Here is a 20,468-nt window from a genome sequence, read left to right on the forward strand (position 1 = left end):
TTTACAAAAAGAAATGGAAAAATGACTGCACATAATAAGGGCATAGAATTATTACATTTTTAATGTGTTAATGTATGTATGGATATGTTTACCGGGCTGTGATGTGAAAATGTGTTTGTTATTGAAGGACAAGGTAAAAAAAAAAAAAAAAGCAGTCTAGTGAAAAATGCTGATAGAGGGAATCTTGATCATAACTATTCTTGCCACGTATGGCCAAAAAAAAGAAAATCTAAGAATAAATGTGCTTGAATACACAGAATTTTGATACCTGGGAAATCTTTAATAGCTATGTCATTAAACTGAATGAACTGTACTGGCTACAAACCAGGACATGGAGTAAGAGCCATGTTTTTTGGTTTAAAAAATTATATTAAAAAATAAACACACACAAACGCAAGAAAGGACTTGAAGGCTGAATGAACGCACACCAGACTGTCAATAACAGTTATTCTGGGTGGCAGGATCACAAGAGATTTATTTTCTGCCTTATCTAAATTTTCTATGACAACCATGCATTCACTTTTTTAAAGGAGGCTAAAGAGACATGACAACTAAATACAATATCCAATCCTAGACTGGACCCTGTAGTGGAGCGGGAAAATGCTATGAAGGACAGAATTTGGTAAAATTGACAAAACTGGAATACGAATGGTAAAGTATTGTATGAATGTTTCAGTAACAGAATATCCCTATTCTTCAGAAATACACACTGAATTATGTATATTTTATACATACATACATATAATGGGAAAAATACATGAGCATAAACGATAAAGCAAAAGGGGCTAATATGTTAAGAATAAATGACTATGGGTAAAGAGTTCACGGGGCTCTTTGTACTCTTTTTATTCTTACGACTGTTTTCCTAAGTTCTATGTTATTTTTAAATAAGTTTAAAAACAAGCATTCATTTTATAACAATAAAAAGAAATTAATTAAAAAATAGATAACTCAATCATGCTAAACCTCCTCCCAGAGGTATACCAGGGTAAGAATAGGCTTTTTGCCAATGGCTTCGAGACACTAAATGGAAGCCCTGTTCTCAGAGCACCCAGGCCCCCACACAGCTCCCCCTCTGTGGAACGGGTCTTACCTTCACCTCACCAGTGTTAGATGGCTGTTGGATGGGCTGGCCCAGCTGCTTCAGCGTGCTTGGCTTCAGGCCACAAGTTCTCACAGAGGGTGTTTTATCTGAGACAACCAGGAGCCAAACTGGTGACTTAAGTGCATTCAGAGTCTCCCTAAGTCTCTCATCTCCACTCGCAACCCCCCAACTCTTGTCCCCTTTCCATTAGACAGCCCCTCCTCCCGCGTCTGTCCCAGCCCTTACCACTCAGCGGAAAGGCCTGCCTGGCCCTGGGCAGTCCCATGCTGCTGCCTCGGCCCACATTAGCTGGGGCCGGGAGAATTGCTCTCATGGGTCTTGCTGCAGCCAGTAATGAGGGCTTCCCTCGTGCTCTGCCTTTAAGCTCTGGGGCTCTGGGCCCAGGGGTGAGCAGGTCAACTCTGGAGACAAAAAAAAAAAAAAGAAGGGAAATCTCCTAGAAATCTCAGACCAAGGGGAAGGAAACCAAAGTGCAATCTCCAAAGAGTACTTTATTAGAGGGACAGTGTAGTGATTAAACTGTCAACCTGTAGACTGGGTTCAAATTAAACCATTAAGTAGCGGTGTGGCCCTGGGCAAGTAATTTACTCTTCTGTCAACCTCAAGTTCCTAATATGTAAAGTGGAATAGTAATTACACATACTTCATGGGATCATTATGAAGATAAAAAAGTGCAAAACAGTGCCTACAGTGTGGAATACCAACAGCTATTGTAGTTATAATATAACATCTAATCTGCCTCTAATTAGAGAAAGTATTTAAAGCATATCAGTCTCCTACATGAGGGTGGCTTAGAGACCCTGGGGAACAAAGTCCATGTCTTCCTCATCTTTGTAGCTCCAATGTTAAGCACAGAGCCTGCACCATAGAAGGCCTCAATACACATTTGCTGAAGTGATTCACCTGCCCAAAACAAAAGGTCTAAAGTGCACAGCCTCATTCTCTAAAGATACAGAACCATCTCAAGGTACACTGTTAAATAAAAACAGGCAACATGTAGAAATATGTATGTTCTGCTACAATTTGTGTAAAAAAAGGTAGGGAAAAATATATACATACAAAGACACACATATATACACATACTTGTTTATATGCTTAAAATTATCTCTAAAACACAGTAAGATGGGAATACTGATTGTCTCAGGCAAATGGAAATGGATGACTGAAGGATGGGGTAGAAGGGAGGTTTCTTCCAGTGTATATTCTTTATACCTTTTGAGTTTGAACCATGTGAATATATTTCCTATTCAACAATAAAAATTTTAAAGTCATGATAATATAAACCAGAATTTCTAAACCTTGACGCTATTAACTTTTTGGGCCAGATAATTCTTGGTTCCAGGGGGCCGTCCTATGCACTGTAGGATGTTTAGCAGCAGCCCTGGCCTCTACTCACTAGATGCCAGTAGCACACCATCCCCACCCAGTTGTAACAACCAAAAATGTGCCTATACACTGCCACAATGTCCCCTAGGGGCAAAACTGTTCCCCATTAAGAACCGATATAAAACAAATATGGGCCTTTAGTAACAAAACTACAACTGTCTCTGGGAAGAGGCTACAGGTAGAACCCAGTTAAGCCTTTAAGAAGAGAAAATGGAGGAAAAACAGCCCACCCTTATGGACCTCTTCCTATCTGCAGGTACTGGGCTGCATGCTTTACACACAGTCTTTTTCAGTCTGTACAGTCAGCCATTAAGGATAAGATTTTTTTAATACCCAACTCAAGATTTTTCAGAGGAGAGAACAGGCATGAAGTGACTATGCCCAAGGTCAAACAGAAGTCAGAGACAGAGTCACAACCAGAATTAAACTGTCTGACCACCAGGACAAGGATCTTTCTATCAGTTGCCTTAATAAGGCTTCTCTTTCCAAATTGAGTATGCAGGATTGGATACTAGTTTGTAGTACTGCCCATAGCCTGTACCAGCAAGACCCTAATAACTGTTTTAGAGAGACTGACAAGAAGTATAAGGAACCTAACAGCAGTGCATGGACGGCAGAGGGTAGGAGGAAAGGGAAATCATTCTTGTCCCTAGGCCTTGGTTTCCGTATCTCTAAAATAGGAACCACTAACTGAGCTCTGCTGCCTCTCTCAGGAATGCTGTAAAGGACAAGGGACAAAACAAACATGGGGCATTTCCCAAGCTGCTATTCTAAATACAATCCTATCATATAAACACAGTGGATTACCCTGTAGGTTTTTTAGGAGCAGGGAGTGGACTGGAGGTGCTGGTCCTCTCAGCGGGCGGTGGTATGTCTGGTCCAGGACTGTCATTCTCAGTTGTCCCCAGAGAGATCTCAGGCTGCACACCACTCTTGACCACCGGCGTCTTAGTGGCTGCTATACCACGATTCCCAGGAGCTTCCTTGACCAAAACATGGGCATCTGAGATGATCACTTCCTCCCACTCATTCTCCTCACCCACTTCTCTTGGAGGAGCCACACTTAGGAGCTGGCTTACAGCTTCTGAGTTCTCCAGGGTCAGTTTGGAGGCGTTTTCCTTAGGGGAATTTTGCTCAGTGGTAACAGGCTGCTGATTCCTTTTAACCACAGAGCCTTTGGAGGAGACACCAGAAGACAATTCCACTTTGACTTTTGCTGGCTTTTCCTAGAAAAAATAACAATACCTTGTATGCTTATGGCATTTTACAGCTGACAACACAGTCACACATATTCTCTCACTTGATCTTCAGAACAATAATGTATGGGCAACAGATAAGGAAATTGAGGCCCAAAGAGAAGAAAAGGCTAACTTAAGATGCCAAGTATAAAACTGGCCTGAATCTAAGTCTTCTGACTTCAGGTCCCTCTCACTGTAGTATTCAATGCCCGAGTTAGGATAAAGCTGTTCTCCTCCTAACACATTTCTTACTTACGTGCCTCTTTAGGTTTCAGCGAACAAACGTCTGCATTTTTTAGCTTGACCTTTGATTGTTCAAAGCCTACTTCTCTATGTCCAGAAAGAGGCTGACACATTGCCATATTGGGCCTGGAAGTCCTAAACTGTTTACCTTGAAAGTCCTAAATTATTTATCTTGATGGTCTCTTTATGAGATTCAATTAATCCCAATGTGGTCACAACCTTACATGGATAGACTCAAAGCTTCCAACTCCATTGAGGAAAACACTACCTTTTGTCCCAGATTCTTCCAGGTGAGTCTTAAGGCAGACTTACACAGATGTCACAAACTTCTCATTGGGTCAAATTAACTCATACATATTAATTACATGCTAGAAAATATTCAAACTCACTAAAAATACCAGCTGCTATCTCAGACAGACCTACTTTAAAACATTCCTTGGTGCCTTACCTTTTATCCAATCAACACTGCTATGGAAATATAGTATTATTTATATACATGTATATACATACACATACATATACTTATATATGTACACACGCTAAAATTTTTTTTAAAACAGTGATTGTCTCCGGAATAGGTCTCACAAAAGTCTTTTCTTCCATGTGAATAGTGAAAGGCACTATAAACTAGGAGACATAAAACATAAATGCTGGTTCTACCTAGGCTCTGCTTCACACTTAATTACTTACGTCCCTAAGGCAACCTTCATCTGAACCCTCATGTCCCCATTACGAAATAAGAGAGAGTTGGGCTCTCAGTGCTTGTAAGCAGCAGCAAGACAGCCTTTTGGGTGGCTAAATTCTTCACAGTGCAGGACCCCTTGCACATTGCAGGAAGTCTAGCATCTGCGGCTATTGTCATTAAGTTTTAGTATTATCTCCCAGTCAATGACTACCAAAAACCCCTTACATTTCCAAAGCTCCCTTGGCAGCATGCTGCCTCTGATTAAGAACCAATATAGACAACCTTTAAGAAATCTCCAGTAGAGAATTCTCAGATTCTAACACACAGTAATAGCCCATGAGGACGAGTAAATACAGAAAAGAATTTCAAGTAAACCGTACAGTGCTTATTGACTGCTGGAGAGGAGCAAGTCAGAAAGAAAACAGGAGACAAGTTAAACTAACCTCCTGAGACGAGATCTTCGAATGAAACACTGCCCACTAAGTAGGCTATTTTAGACAAAACTCCTTTGCAGGAAGACTGGATAATTTAAGCAATCAGAGCAAAAAACTAGCTGATGATCTCACCTTTCCTTAACTCAGCCTACTCTTTTTAGATGTCACTTTCTTTCAAGATGGAAGGCAAATATTACCAGTTGCCCCCTCAGAGAGACCTCAATTACCACTATAAGAGAGCCCATAGGAGTGAAGCCTTGAGCTAAAGAGCCTTATATACCACCTTTTGTTCCATCCAACTCATTGGGAACTGTGCCACACATTTCTTGGGCTAATTTTAGCCAGTATGAACTCTAGAACAATACAAGAAAAGGTGACTCATTTCCTAACTGGCATGGACACATCTGGAGCTTTTAGAAACTATTTATACTTGCTGCTTCAAAAATCAGAACCCAAGAAACCTTAAGATTCTGCAGCTAATCAACAAAGCAATGCCTGAGAAGTGTGGTTTGGTGGAAAAGGTGCTGGCACAATTAGCTATGTGAACTTAAGTCACTTCTCCTGAATCTATTTTTCCTCAGCTGGAAACTTGGAGTTGAACTAGCTGATAACCAAAGCCACTTTTACCTCTAAGTGTATTGATGCTAAAACGTTACTCTTTTTCTTCTCACACTTACTTATTCTGTTGCTATGAGATTAAGAAATCTTAGTGTCTTTACATGGTAATTCTTGCAAAAATATTTGGGGAAGAAAAAATTCTGACATAGCAAGTCAAGATGCGGGACAAGTACAAAAATGTTTTCATGTCATGAGTTTGATCTCAGAAAGAGAACCATGGCTCAAAAGTTATTCAACCAAAGTGGGTGGGGAGAAGACATAAAATGAAAAAGAAAAGAGAGCCAAAGTAAAAACAGAATCTAAAGACGACAAGCCACAGGACCAGTTAAGACTTTTCTATGCAAAAGCACAGGAAATAAGGTCATTTAACAGACCTGCTGTGCATCAGTGAAGAGGGGCCAAGGATTCTGACTACTATCCAATTCGGTCTCCCTACTGCAGCTGAAGAAGTACACTTTGGGGAGAATAAGTAGGGTGAGACTAAACTGAATGACTTCACGGCCACACACCAAAGAAGGCAGGCACAAGAAACTTGACAAAACCTCCTGAGAGACACTAGCACTAGGTCTTTCCTGCCCCCTGAAGTGATAACGTGAAGAGTAATAATAGAGACAATAGTTAAAATGTTTCCAATAATGATAGCAGGGAACCTTTACTGAGGATTTTATACTAGGAATGTGCTGTCCACTCTACAAGGATAATCTCACGTGACCCCAACAACCCTAATAAGGTAGGCACTATTGTTAACTTCCATTTACAGATGAAAGGAAACCTAAATCAAGAATACAGACATAAAATAACTTGTCCAAGGTTACATCGCTAAAAACTTGGGCAGCAGGGGTTTGAACTGAGGAAGCTGACTCCAGAATTGTATGCTTAATTATCAACCTATTCTGTCTCCTGGAATTGGTACTAGCCTGAACTCCAACATGCAGCCAGAGGGCAAAAGTCACCATCCCAGTGTTTCTCAAAGAGATGCTCTGTGGAAATTGCCCCACTGTAACTTAATAGGCATACTACTATATTAGTTTTCTCTACACATATAAATTTGGCCCATGCTGAGTTAAACACATGACAAACACAACCCTAGCCTAAGCTCTTCTTACAAAAACAATGCCTTCTTGGGGCCGGCCCGGTGGCGCAGCGGTTAGGTGCGCGCGCTCCGCTGCGGCGGCCCAGGGTTTCGCCAGTTCGGATCCTGGGTGCGCACCGACGCACTACTTGTCGAGCCATGCTGTGGCGGCGTCCCATATAAAGTAGAGGAAGATGGGCACGGATGTTAGCTCAGGGCCAGTCTTCCTCAGAAAAAAGAGGAGGATTAGCATCAGATGTTAGCTCAGGGCTGGTCTTCCTCACAAAACAAAAACAAAAACAATGCCCTCTATTTCCTTTTCTACCTACCCCAATTCTAGTGATCGTTTAAGACCACCTCCTCTATAAAACCACCCCTGACTATTCTAGTTCTTTTGGCCCTAAATAATTTATAGTCTCATATCAAAAATGTGGCAAGTATGTATTATTTATATCGTCAGTACCAAGCATAAAACAGGTAACAAAATACATGTGTTGAACTAAACTTCACAGGGCATAGCTCTGATCGTCATTTATTTATTTAGCATCATTTATTTACACAGAGAAAAACAGGTTTACATTTGGAAAGTTAGAGTTAGACTAGGGAAGACCTTGAATACTGGGTTAAGGACCTCAACTTTCAATAAGAGCTATAGGAGACTGAAAAGAGTCTGAGCTAAAGAGTGAGAAGAGGTGAGCTATGCCATCTGAATAACTAAGCACTCAGTGTGGAGGGTGGATTGTTGAAAATTTAACCCTAAGAGGAAATGAATAAATCAACATGGTGCAGTCATTTATGGGAAATAATGAAGCAATCAAAGGTAACATTTTTGAAGAGTATTTAATAGCATGATATGTTAAATGAAAAAACGCAAGATACTGAACTTGTATATTCATAGAAAAAAGACTACAAGAAAATACACCAAAATTATTAATAACGGCTTTTCTCTGGACAGTATAAGATTATGGATAACACTTTATTCTTTTTTTTTTTTTTTAAATGGTCTACAATGAAATTGACTTACTCATATAGTCAGAAAATAAAAATAAATATTAATTTTTAAGTCATTTGTTCTTAAGGGGAACAGGAAGCCTACTTTGTGGGGCTTCCAAAGCAGTAATAGCCAATGGACCTTACCTTTGGGATCCACTTCCCTCCTAGAAAGTTACCACAGGTAGGGCACTTAGGTGGTTTGTGCCTGGTGACGTATGTGAAGGAGCAACCTGGGCTGGTACATGTCCCATGGCCCCGGCGGGTGTATGTAGTGGTCTGTAAGGAAAAGAGTAGGTCAGAATCAACACCACAGTCTAACATCTCTCAGATTCTGATGACCCTTATAACCACAACACTGCTAGGAGGATACCAGCTTGCAGAAGGATAGCCAATTCATGGTATCTTAAAAGGTCAGAGTTGGAAAGGTCCTAAGATATAACTAGTTCACTTTTTGAAATGGAGAAACAGAGGAAAGATAGTTACCCGAGGCTATACAGTTAGGTATCAAAAGAATAAAGAAAGTAATAGTTGCTATTAATTAAGCAAAGTACCACACAGTGTTAAACACTTTACCGATATCTCATTTAATGCTCTCAGTAATGCTATGAAGTAGGTACTACTACTACTGAGGTTCAGAGTGGTTCAAATCATACAGTGACTCAAGGGCAGAGCTAGACCTAGAACCCAGATCTCTGATTCTTGGTCCACAAGTCCTTGCATGCATCCAAGTGCACCCTATAGCTCTGAATACTTGAAAGAATTTGCTTCATCTTAATTCTTGTCAAAAATCAAAGAACCTAGAACCTAGGGTTCAGAGATATAAAAATAGACCATGGTCACTAAAAAAACGAGAGAGAACTCCAATAGAAACCAAGTCCCTTGACGTTCAACAGAATTTAATTGTTTGCACATGACTATATTCAGCCACTGGCTCTCATCATCTCTGATGACTTCCCTCTGAACAGACTGTATTACAAAGGATTATTACATTTTAGCTACAAACAGAAATTAGCCATGCTCCATTTCTCGATTAATGGTGGAAAGAAAACATTTCCCTGTCAGATTTGTTCTGTCACTTATGAACGTTTATTCCACTATTAATCCCAGCTTCACAGCCTGACCAAAATGCAAAAACCTCCCTTCGGGAAACACCAAGCTGCCACTAGGCTACTTCTGCCAGAAGGTTCAAGGAAAAAGAGAAGGAAAAGGAAAAGGTTATGATGATAATAGCAGGACAAGGATGCAAGTGAAGTGCTGTGGCACCAGGGAAACAGACCAGGCTTTGGCTTCCAACTATGTCACTGAGACAGTGAAAGACGTGGGGGTAAGTCACTTTAGCTCTTGGGTCCTAGGTTTTTTCCTCTGTAAAATCACCTGCCTTTCCTATTTCATGGATATATCTTGAGGAGAATGAGGTAAGAAATGAGGAAACGTGTCACTTAGTAGATTGTAAAAGATTCTACAGGTTTGTGACAGACTACTATTACTGGGATATAAAGCATCCCCTATCTTTTCTCAGACAGTGGCCCCATATAGAATATTCATTCTGAACATTCCCAGAAAGCAGAGTAAAAATTTAAGTTAGGTTAGTTCTATAAGTAAATTACCTATAAGTAAATTACCATGAACTTGGAAATATTCCTAAATAGCAGCTTATAGAAATGACTTTAGAAAAAAAACGCTAGCGTTCAAGGCTGATGTTTCATTCTTAAGTATTACTCATAAAACACTTTTCTAGAAGAGCTTAGCTGACACTTATTAGACCAGTAATTTCCAGGAGAGCAAAGGCTCAGATTCATAACCATGAATCAGGTGCAGTGGCTGTTCCTGTTTAAAATACTACAACTTTCTTATCTAATATATGGTTTATCCACAGCAGGAGTTTTAGAAGATAGACTATAATAAATTAAAAACGCACATTATTAATCCTAAAGAAACCACTACAATAACCAAAACGAAGTTAATAGCTAATAAGGCAATAAAGGAGATAAAATGGGGGCCGGCCCAGTGGCGCAAGTGGTTAACTGCACGCCCTCCGCTGCGGCGGCCCGCGGTTCGCTGGTTGGGATCCCGGGTGCGCACTGACACACCGCTTGTCAAGTCATGCTGTGGCAGCATCCCATATAAAGTAGAGGAAGATGGGCATGGATGTTAGCCCAGGGCCAGTCTTCCTCAGCAAAAAAAGAGGAGGATTGGCAGATGTTAGCTCAGGGCTGATCTTCCTCACAAAAAAAAAAAAAAAAAAGATAAAATGGATTAATAAAAAATATTCAATTAATTCAAAAGAAAGCCTAACAAAATAGGACAAAAAGAAAACAAATAGTAAGATGACAGATTTAAACCTAACCATATCAATAACCACATTATATATAAGGCCTAAATACCACAATTAAAAGGCAGAGATTGTCAAATAGGTCTTGCTCTTAGACCCAACCTACATGCTGCCTACATAAAAAATACTTCAAATACAAAGATATAAATAAGTTCAAAGTACTAGGATGGAAAAAGATATATCTGCTAATAACAATAATCAAAAGAAAGTTTGATATCAAAGTAGATTTCATAGGAGAGAATACTGCTAGAGATAAAGAAGGTTTATTTCACAATGCTGAAGGGGTAAATTTATTAAGAGGACATAATAATCCTAAATGTTTATATACTTAATAACAGTGTCAAAATACACGACACAAAAAACTAATAGAACTGCAGAAACAAACAGATAAATCTACAATGATAGGTGGATGCTTTCTCTCAATAACTGACAGAACAAGTAGACAGAAAATCAGTAAGGATACAAAAGTGCTGAACACTATCAATCAACTTGACCTAATCTGACACGTATAGAACACTCCACCCAACAGCAGAATACACATTCTTCTCACGTGCACACAGAACATCTATCAAGATAAACCATATTCTGGGCCATAAAACTAAGTCTCAATAAATTTTAAAGGATTCATGTCTCATAAACTACGAAGACTATATACACCACAATGGAATTAAATCAGAAATCAATACAAGAAAGATATCTGGAAAATCCCAAATATTCACAAAGTAAATACTACACTTCTAAATAACTCATGGGTCAAAGAAGTAAATTAGAAGTACTTTGAACTGAATGAAAACGAAAACATACCATATCAAAATTTGTGGGCTGCCACTAAAGCAGTGCTGAGAGGGAAATTTATAGCACTAAACAGCTATATTAGAAAAGAAACGTCCAAATCAATGACCTTAGCTTCTACCTTAAGAAACCAGAAAAGAGCGGGCCGGCCCCGTGGCTTAGCGGTTAAGTGCGCGCGCTCTGCTACTGGCGGCCCGGGTTGGGATCCCGGGCGCGCACCGACGCACCGCTTCTCCGGCCATGCTGAGGCCGCGTCCCACATACAGCAACTAGAAGGATGTGCAACTATGACATACAACTATCTACTGGGGCTTTGGGGAAAAAAAAAGAAAGGAGGAGGATTGGCAATAGATGTTAGCTCAGAGTCGGTCTTCCTCAGCAAAAAGAGGAGGATTAGCATGGATGTTAGCTCAGGGCTGATCTTCCTCACACACACACACACAAAAAAAAGAAACCAGAAAAGAGCAAATTGAACCTAAACTAAGCAGAAGAAAGATAATAAGGATCAAGGCAGAAATCAGGGAGATAGAAAACAAAAACAATAGAGAAAACCAATGAAACCAAAAGCTGGTCCTTTGAAAAGATCAATAAAATTAAAAACCTCTAGTCAGGCTTATTAGGAAAAAAAGAAAGAAGATCCAAATTACCAGTATCAGTGATGAGAGAAGTAAAATCACTACGGATTCTAAAGATATTGAAAGGATAAGGGTTTCTTTAAAACTGTAAACAGAATTACTACATGATCCAGCAATTCCTCTTAGGTATATACTCAAAAGAACTGAAAGCAGGGACTCAAACAGACATTTGTACATCAAAGTTCATAGCAGCATTACTCACAATAGCCAAAATGTTAAAACAAAAGAACGTCCATCAATGTTTATCAATGGATAAACAATGCAGTATATACATGCAATGGAATATTACTCAATCATAAAAAGGAATGAAATTCTCATACATACTACAAGATAGATGAACCGTGGAAACATTATGCTAAGTGAAAAAGTCAGACCAAAAGGACAAAATTTACCTGATTCCACTTATATGTGGTACCTATAATATGCAAATCCAGAGACAGAAAGTAAAAGAGAGGTTATCAGGGACTGGGGGGAGGAAGGAAGGGCAAGTTACTGTTTAATGGGTACAGAATTTCTGTTTGGGATGATGAAAAACTTCTGGAAATGCATATTAGTAATGGCTGCACAACATTGTGACTATACTTAATTGTACACTTAAAAACGGTTAATATGGTAAATTTTATGTAGTATATATTCTACTACAATTTTTTAAAGAATAAGGGAATGTTTTGCACAATTTTATGGCAATAAATTCAACAATTTAGATGAAACAGACAAATTCCCCGAAAGACAAACGACCAAAGCTCACACAAAATAGATAATCTGAATAGTCCTATACATATTTTAAATATTGGACTTGCAATTAAAAACTTTCTCACGAAGAAATCTCCAAGCCCAGACTACTTTACTGGTAATTCTACCAAACATTTAAGGGAGAAAAAAATGCCAACACTACACAAACTCTTCCAGAAAACTGAAGAGGAGAAAATATTCCCTAACCCATTCTATGAGGTAAGCATTAACCTGAAACTAAAACCAGAAAACAAACACTGTAGAAGAAAAGAAAATTAGAGATCAATATCCCTCATGAATATAGATAGAAAAATTCTGAACAAAATTTCAGCAAATCAAATCCAACAACGTATTAGAAGGATAATACATCATTGCCAAGTGAGGTTTACCCTGGGAATGCAGGGTTGGTTTAACATTGAAAAACAATGAATTTAACCACATTAACAAACTAAAAAAGAAAATTCATGCAATCATCTCAATAGACACAGAAAACGCATCTGACAAAATCCAACATCCATTCCTGATGAATACTCCCAGCAAATTAGGAATATGAGAAAACTTCCTAAACTTGATAAGGATGTCTATGAAGAATCTACAGCTAATATTATACTTAATAGTGAAAGACTGAATGCTTTCCCCCTAAGATGAGGAACAAGACAAAGATATCTGCTCTCACCATTTCTATTCATCACTGTACTGGTGGTCCTAGACAGTGTAATAAGACAAGAAAAAGAAATAAGGAGAGCAGATTAGAAAAGAAGAAACAAAACTGTCTTTATTCACAGACAACATGATCATCTATGCAGAAAATGCAACAGAATCTACAAAAAGGTTACTGGAATACATGAGTTTAGCAAAGTTTCAGGACATAAGATTAATATGCAAAAAATCAATTGTATTATTCTATACTAGCAGTGAATAATCAGATATTGAAAGAAGTTTTAAAATACCATTTACGATAGCATAAAGAAACATGAAATATTTAGGGATAAATCTCAGCCCAGATGCTGCAGTGTGTGATGGAAAAAAACATTAACCGAAAATCAAAACACCAGGGTCCTGGTTTTGGCTTGTTTTGAAGCCCAATGGCCTTGAATCATACAGAGAAAAAGTCCTTTCTCTTCTCTGAGCCTTGTTCCTAAACTGTACAATAACAGGACTGAATTAGATCAGTGGCCCTCAATTTTTCTAAATCGTGTATGCTTCCGAAAATTTGATAAAAGCCATGGAACCTATGCCAGGAAAATGCTCTCAAGGAGACAAGTTTGTATGTAACTTGAGGAGTTCATGGATCTTATGGAGCTCCATTCACAAACCCTCCCCCACCCCCAGTTAAGAATAATTGGACCAGATAATCTCTGAGATTTTGCTAGTGCCAATGTCCTAAGGTTGTTAAGACTTTTAGAAAACTATCGGAAGAGAATTCTTATGGAGCCCTTATCTCCATCAACTCCCCACACACTGACCAGTTTGATGGAGGTGGGGTTCTCCACAACCGAGTAGGCAGGAAGAGGCAACATGATGAACTGTGCGGCTGGTGCAGAGGAGCTACTCTCACTGGAATCCTGTGGGCAAATGGAGAGAGGGACAGTTTTATTGAGATGGAGTGAAGAACACCCAGGGCCACCCACAACACTGGAAGACTGATCAAGTCCAACAACCACACACAATATGCTTATCCAATGTGCTTATCAAAAAAAATGAATCTACAATTATCTCAAAATTAAAAGTTTAATTAAGAACAAAGATAGAGAAAACCACTACCATAGGGAATGAGTTATCCTCATTTTACAGAAGAGAAAACTGATGTTCTAAGAGACTCAGAACTCCTAAGATCACATAAGCAGTTAGTGAAAGAACCCAACTCTTCTGACCTGTCAAATGCTCTTAGCACTTTATCAATCTGCCTTAACCAGGCCAGTGACATGCTTCATTATCATAAATAGCACTGAGGCAACAAATAATAAAAGGGATTTAGGCCTGGCATGGATTCCTTTGCAGGGGTACCTGCTCTCATCCGTCCAGGTCACAGGGACTGCAGTATGCTGGTCCTCTCAGCCTGAGCAGATCTCCTACCTCTCTGAGGATGCCATCCCACCCAGGGTAACAGAGGGCATGGTGGCAGCTCCCCTACTTCCAGGAGACTAGGTTGTGGGATCACCGAAACTGCTCTTTCCTCTCAACTGGCCATGACACTTAAGCCACTGGAGAGAAACTTCCATCTTCTTTCTCAGCTATTAGTCCCATCAACCTGGCCTTGAAGAGAACTTCCTTCTTCCTACTTACTCTGTGCCCAGGAAGACCACTGAAAATTCTCCTAAAGGGTTCAAGGTGCCATTGTGTTTGCTGAAACAATCTTTAGGGAACATAAAACCCTGACTCATACTAACAGCCTGACAGATCTTGCCTTTGACTCCTGAATAACCCAAATATCTTTTCCAGCCCTCCTGCTAATGTACGTTATGTACTATCTCATGTCAAGAAAATCCTGGCTGGGGCCAGCCCCGTGGCTTAGCGGTTAAGTGCACGCGCTCCGCTGCTGGCGGCCCGGGTTCGCATCCCGGGCGCGCACCGACGCACTGCCTCTCCGGCCATGCTGAGGCCGCGTCCCACATACAGCAACTAGAAGGATGTGCAGCTGTGACATACAACTATCTACTGGGGCTTTGGGGGGAAAAAATAAATAAATAAAATCTTAAAAAAAAAAAAAAAAAAAAAGAAAATCCTGGCTACGCGAGCAAGAAGAGTTGGTGAGAGTGCCTAAGAAACCGAATAGAACTTTGGAGCAAGCCTGGGGGCAAAAAGGTCCAAGAGGACTGCAGTCCTACTACAAGTACCACCAGTACTCTTAATTACCACTGCTCCAGAACCACACTGCATGGTGCTGCCTTTTTAGTAATTCCAGATAAAGTAAAAGACATCAGCATGAAAGCCACTTACCCTCATGACTGTTACCACTGACATGCTCTCTCCAACCTGGGGGTGGGGCACAGCCAGGCTTCCGGCAGGGAGGTCTGGTGAGCCGTTCACTAAGGTCTCTTCAATTACCAGGCTTGTCTGGTAAGGTTGGTGGCTCTCCCCTACCTCCAGGGAAGCCTCCTCCAGGAGCACATCCTGGCTGAGGATCTCTGAGGTGGCTATCTCCTGTACAGCACCTGGCTGGGCAACGGCTCCCACCTCCTCAGCTAGGGCCTCCACAGCCAGGCACTGCTCTGCCATGCCTGCATGGCTAGGTGCTGTCTCTGGGGCAGTACTGGACACAAGAGATGGTCCTTTAGGAGACATCTGGTTCTGGGCCACACACAGCTCTAGCTGAGGGCAGCTCCGATCCTCCTGCAGGCTGCTCTTGGGGATGATGATGTAATCGGAGCGGGGGAGGATCTTGCGGAAACCTGGGATATCCGGAACCACAGCAGTCAGTGCAGAGAGCTTAGAGTTCTGGGGATGAGAAAGCCAGGAAGGGGGAGACAAGCAGAGATAAATGGAGTGAGGCCACATGGATATACATTTATGAGCGCCATTTTTTTTTTTTTCTGCAAAAGGGACCTGAAAGATTCCACTCTCTTGACCTAAGACTTAGATAGGGTCAGCCTCCACCAACAGCAATGTCATCTGCATTTGAATCACACTATAGCCAATGTAGCTTACTGCTCAGTCACACAGGAGACAGATAATGGGGATTAGACTCTGGAAAGGGCACTGATCTTGACATCTGAAACTGTGAGCTAGAATCCCAGGTCTGGCAGGGTCGTGAGCAAATCCTTTCCCCTTTTTAGGTCTTGCTGCCCCATCTGTAAAATGAAGGAGCTGAATCAGGCTATTTATGAGTGCTTTTCCAGCTTTGATACTTTATTTAGGATTCCTAAGTAGTAGAAGATTTAACCACCAGGATGTACAATGCTCAATAAAACCCCAAAAAAGCATAAAATACAACAGGCCAAGTTGGAACTCAAGGCAGCAAGCAAGGATTCCGACATCACTGGTTTCTCCCAAACTTACAAAGAAGAGGATGAACAGATCACGAAGCAAAAAAGGTTTCATGAAAGAATGTGTATATGGAAAGGGTTATCTGACAAGGGCCTGAATATATTTGGGGGCGGATTATAAATATTAACACTGACCTAGCATCTTAAGGTTTGGAAGATACTTTCCTGACCTTAACAACAGCACTATTAAGTTAGGTACTATTATTGTTCTCATTTGACAAATGAAGGAATTGAAGCTCAGGGAGGTAAACTTTTCCAAAACACAAAATCAGTAAGTAGTAAAGGTCAGGTCTTCTAAGGAGCAAGGAGACCAGGTCCTGGAAGCACAATCCTGCATGGCTAATTGGCACCAAGAAAAAGGTGCTTCTGTTTTATTTTTTCAATTTAAACTGAAAGTTACCCAACAAAGAAAATAAAAGTCAAAATGAACAGTTAAGTGAGAACTGAAATTAAATGAAACAAAAAAAATTTTCAAAAGCATCTTTTAACAGGAACACTAAGTCAATTACAAAAGGATTCTTAAATAAATCAAAAGCAAGAAGTCGATGGGACTACTTAGGGTACAAAGGAAGCACTGAGAGATGGAATTTAAAAGAAGCACTCAGATGAACCACGAAAGCAGACAGATCGAATCCTTTATGGAGCCTTTACTGGAGAAATAATGGAGAAATGATTTCTCAAGTCACCCTCTGAAGCAGACAGGTCAGGAGAAGACTAAATGGTGGCAAATGCATAAGATGGTCTGGACTTAACAAATCCAAGCACAGAGAGACCAGGGATGACATGGTCTCTTAACGAAATTCATCTTATGGACTGGAAAGAATAACACTGGAACTATGGACCCTGCCACTTGGCAGGAAACCTGAAGGGCCACCAAGGAGACAGCATGCCACAAGGTCTCTGACAGCCTCCCAAAGTATGCAAGCAAGAGGGTCTCACCTTCACAGCAGGCAATGTGGGAGAAGTCAAACACAGCACAAAAAGCCTCACCCAGTCTTGGTACATTCCAGATCCTCATTAAATGCCACTTTTTCTTATATAGTCACTAGACATTTAATTTACTGGAGAGTGATATTTACTGACAAAATCAGTATGTGCCCAGAACTCAGCTAGGTGCTTTACTTATCCATTTTAAACATTGTGCATAGACACTATTATCTCCATTTTACAAATAAGGAAACCAAGACTCAAAGGTTAAGTGATCTTTCCAAGGTCACAGCTGGTTAATATCAGAGCTAACCTATTCATGTTCTTGGTGGCAGTGGTAGAGATGATGGTAGACATAAATTTGCATGTGGATAAGGAATAATCATTGCAAATGATTTATTTAAATTTTTTTTAAAAGTCTCAATAGGGCCGGCCCCGTGGCTTAGCGGTTAAGTGCGCGCGCTCCACTACCGGCGGCCTGGGTTCGGATCCCGGGCGCAGACCGACGCACCGCTTGTCCGGCCACGCTGAGGCCGCGTCCCACATACAGCAACTAGAGGGATGTGCAGCTGTGACATACAACTATCTACTGGGGCTTTGGGGGGAAAATAAATAAATAAAATTAAAAAAATAAATAAATAAAAATAAAAGTCTCAATAAGGACCTACATTAATGTCTAGTTTTAAAAACCCATCACTCCAGGATTAGCTAAAATTTTCTTGTATCACAGGTAAAGACTGCTGACTTTCTCACAGGGAAACCAAAGGGAGTATGTGTACTTTTCCCAGACTCCACCTTCCCTTCCCCGCAGAAACTGTTTCCCAGACTCACAACTTATAAACAAATCATCTAGAGGAGGGAATAGAGTGGCATCTCCAAGAAAGTAGGTAACACAAAGCTCTTCCAGGAAGAGGAATGCCAAGCCAATAAGGACAGAATAATCTAAATGGTAGTGATAGATGGGCTCCACTATGGGAAAATACAACCTGTTCTGCTATAACATAGTTGCCGCATTCCTCAAGAACCTTTGCTCTACGTTATCAAAAAAAGAGTTAGGGGGCCGGCCCTGTGGCCTAGTGGTTAAGTGTGGCATATTCTGCTTCGGTGGCCCAGGTTCAGTTCCCAAGCGCGGACCTACACCACTGGTCAGTGGCCATGCTGTGGTGGTGACCCACATACAAAACAGAGGAAGACTGGCACAGATGTTAGCTCAGGGTGAATTTTCCTCAAGCAAGAAAAAAAAAAAGTTAGAGACAACTGCTTCAATCGAAAAAAAATGAGTTAAAGTTAAAAGGTTTCAACTTGCATTAACAAGATTATTTTTCCTGCAGGAATTTCAGTTAAAAAAAAACAACAACAGTAATGTTAACTGTTGTCAGTGCATTCTGTTACTGTGAACTAGAAATAACAAAATGACTGACAGACAAACCTAAATACTTCCTTATTCCTTAATCCAAGCACTCAAAGCCTCAGGCTCCTCCATCATCTTTGGCTTTAACCTTGCATTTTTGCTTCTAGTATAGTTCACAACCACCAGTGGTAACAAGAGAATGTGGCATTATACAAAGCAGCTGTATCTACCTCTAAACACGCACACCTCATGTTTAACTGACAGCAGTTAATTACAAATTAATTAAATTACATTCAACTAATAACATGAAAACTCATGATGTAGGAGAAATGCCTACATAAGCTACTATATTAAAGGAAATTAATACTACCCACAAGGATAAGGGGCTCCAAGTTATGCTCAAATTCAGAAAAAGCACCTAAGGCTCACTGCAGATAACTGAGAAAACGTCAGCTCCATGTGCTGCTGCAGCCAGAGGACAAGAGTGTGCAGGGCGCCATCGAAATGCAAACAGACAATATCAGACGCAACAAAGACATAACTGACTCAACTCAAAGTTTTCCCAAGAAAAGAAAAGGAAACAGGAGAACAGGGGGTTGCTCTCCTGAAGGCTTTCACCACTGAACCAACGGAGAAATTAGTTGGGGAAAAAAATCACTTACAGGATCCAAACCTTCTTTCTCTAGTTTGGCCTTCTCCAAGTAATAACTCCTCTCGGCCACGCTGAGAAGCCTCCAGCTCTCACTAATCTTCTTATTGATCTCAGACTGAGGGAGGTGGGGGAGCTCCTGCTGCACTTTCAGGTAGATGTCGTAATAATATAGAAGGTACGCCGACCTGAGGAAGCAATGACTTCTTAAGGTTTGCCCTCATTCATCCAGTAAATACTACAATGTTAGGGTGTGAGTAGTAAAGAGGTAAATACAAAACCCAGCTTTTCATTTCAAAGTATTTATCCAAACAGGGACTGAAATAACACCCCCAGATAGCGTACAGGAGGAGGTTTCTCCATCCAGAAACCTGGAAGCAAAGGCCTTTCTGGTTTACTTTTTCATGGACCACTTCTTCTGCAGGGATGATTGGCTTTAAAACACAACATGAGCAAAGACAGATACAGGTGCCCTGTCATTCCACTCTCAGGGAAAAAGTTACTTAGGAGCCTGATTACACAGCCTAGTTATCACACACACACACACACACACACACACACACACACACTACTCCTCTACACAGCTGGCATCAATCAGCCACTCCTCTTTTCCCTCTCCCCACAACCCCACTGCCCATCTGGAGGCTTCAACAATTGACATGGCACTCTCAAAGAATCTGGATGCAGCCTAAAGTCTTCCTCAACACAGCTCTCCAAGCAGCTTCTGTTTATAAATGCCAGCTACCAAAACAAGTTGGCTAACCTGGGCTTCTTGGCTTTTTCTCCATGTATTTTATACTTTTTCTTCTTCTTGGGTGGCCCAGGGGAGGTATAACAGTAGGCTTCTTCAATTTCCTCCATGACGACAGTTACCTCAGTACCATCATATGATGCATCCATGGCTAGAAGAAAGTCAAACACAAATAAGTTTCAAGAACCTACCCCAAAGGGGACAGCAGCCTCCTGATCCAATGATCCCTCATCTCTGCTTCAAAGGCTTCAAGGCTCAGTCATTTCCCAAACTTAGAAGATACTAAGCAGCACCTGGGGTACTTATTAAACATACAGATGCTAGGGTTCCACCCCAGCCCTTCTGAATCAGAATCTCTAGAGGGTATGGAAATCTGTGTGCTTAACAAGTGCCCCAGAGGATTCTTTGACCAGGCAAATTTGGGCCCTCTAGCTGAGAGAGCACTTTCGCTTATACTGACACACGGGACACTCACAGTAATCCTTCAATTCAAAGATTTATCACCCCCACATTACATGAATTCCTTATGGTAACAGGTG

At 40.7% G+C, this 20,468-nt stretch overlaps 1 protein-coding gene across 3 annotated transcripts in view; it reads right to left on the reverse strand.

The window, feature by feature from the left end:
- Positions 1-20,468, reverse strand: part of HMGXB3 (HMG-box containing 3) — a 47,037-nt gene that overhangs the window by 23,587 nt on the left and 2,982 nt on the right. For 2 of the 3 annotated variants that reach the window (XM_004428654.2, XM_087429575.1), the window contains exons 2-9: positions 19,942-20,080; positions 19,192-19,366; positions 15,206-15,703; positions 13,732-13,830; positions 7,919-8,050; positions 3,299-3,717; positions 1,331-1,506; positions 1,094-1,191 (exon numbers count right to left, since the gene is read on the reverse strand). In XM_004428654.2, the coding sequence (XP_004428711.1) occupies positions 1,094-1,191; positions 1,331-1,506; positions 3,299-3,717; positions 7,919-8,050; positions 13,732-13,830; positions 15,206-15,703; positions 19,192-19,366; positions 19,942-20,078 (1,734 nt within the window). In that variant the 5' untranslated portion in view covers positions 20,079-20,080. The remainder of the gene's footprint in view (positions 1-1,093; positions 1,192-1,330; positions 1,507-3,298; positions 3,718-7,918; positions 8,051-13,731; positions 13,831-15,205; positions 15,704-19,191; positions 19,367-19,941; positions 20,081-20,468) is intronic. The other variant, XM_014786181.2, reaches the window with a different exon arrangement.

Source organism: Ceratotherium simum, chromosome 4, assembly GCF_057802395.1.
Source record: "Ceratotherium simum simum isolate JZ-2026a chromosome 4, ASM5780239v1, whole genome shotgun sequence".
Taxonomy (NCBI): Eukaryota; Metazoa; Chordata; class Mammalia; order Perissodactyla; family Rhinocerotidae; genus Ceratotherium; species Ceratotherium simum.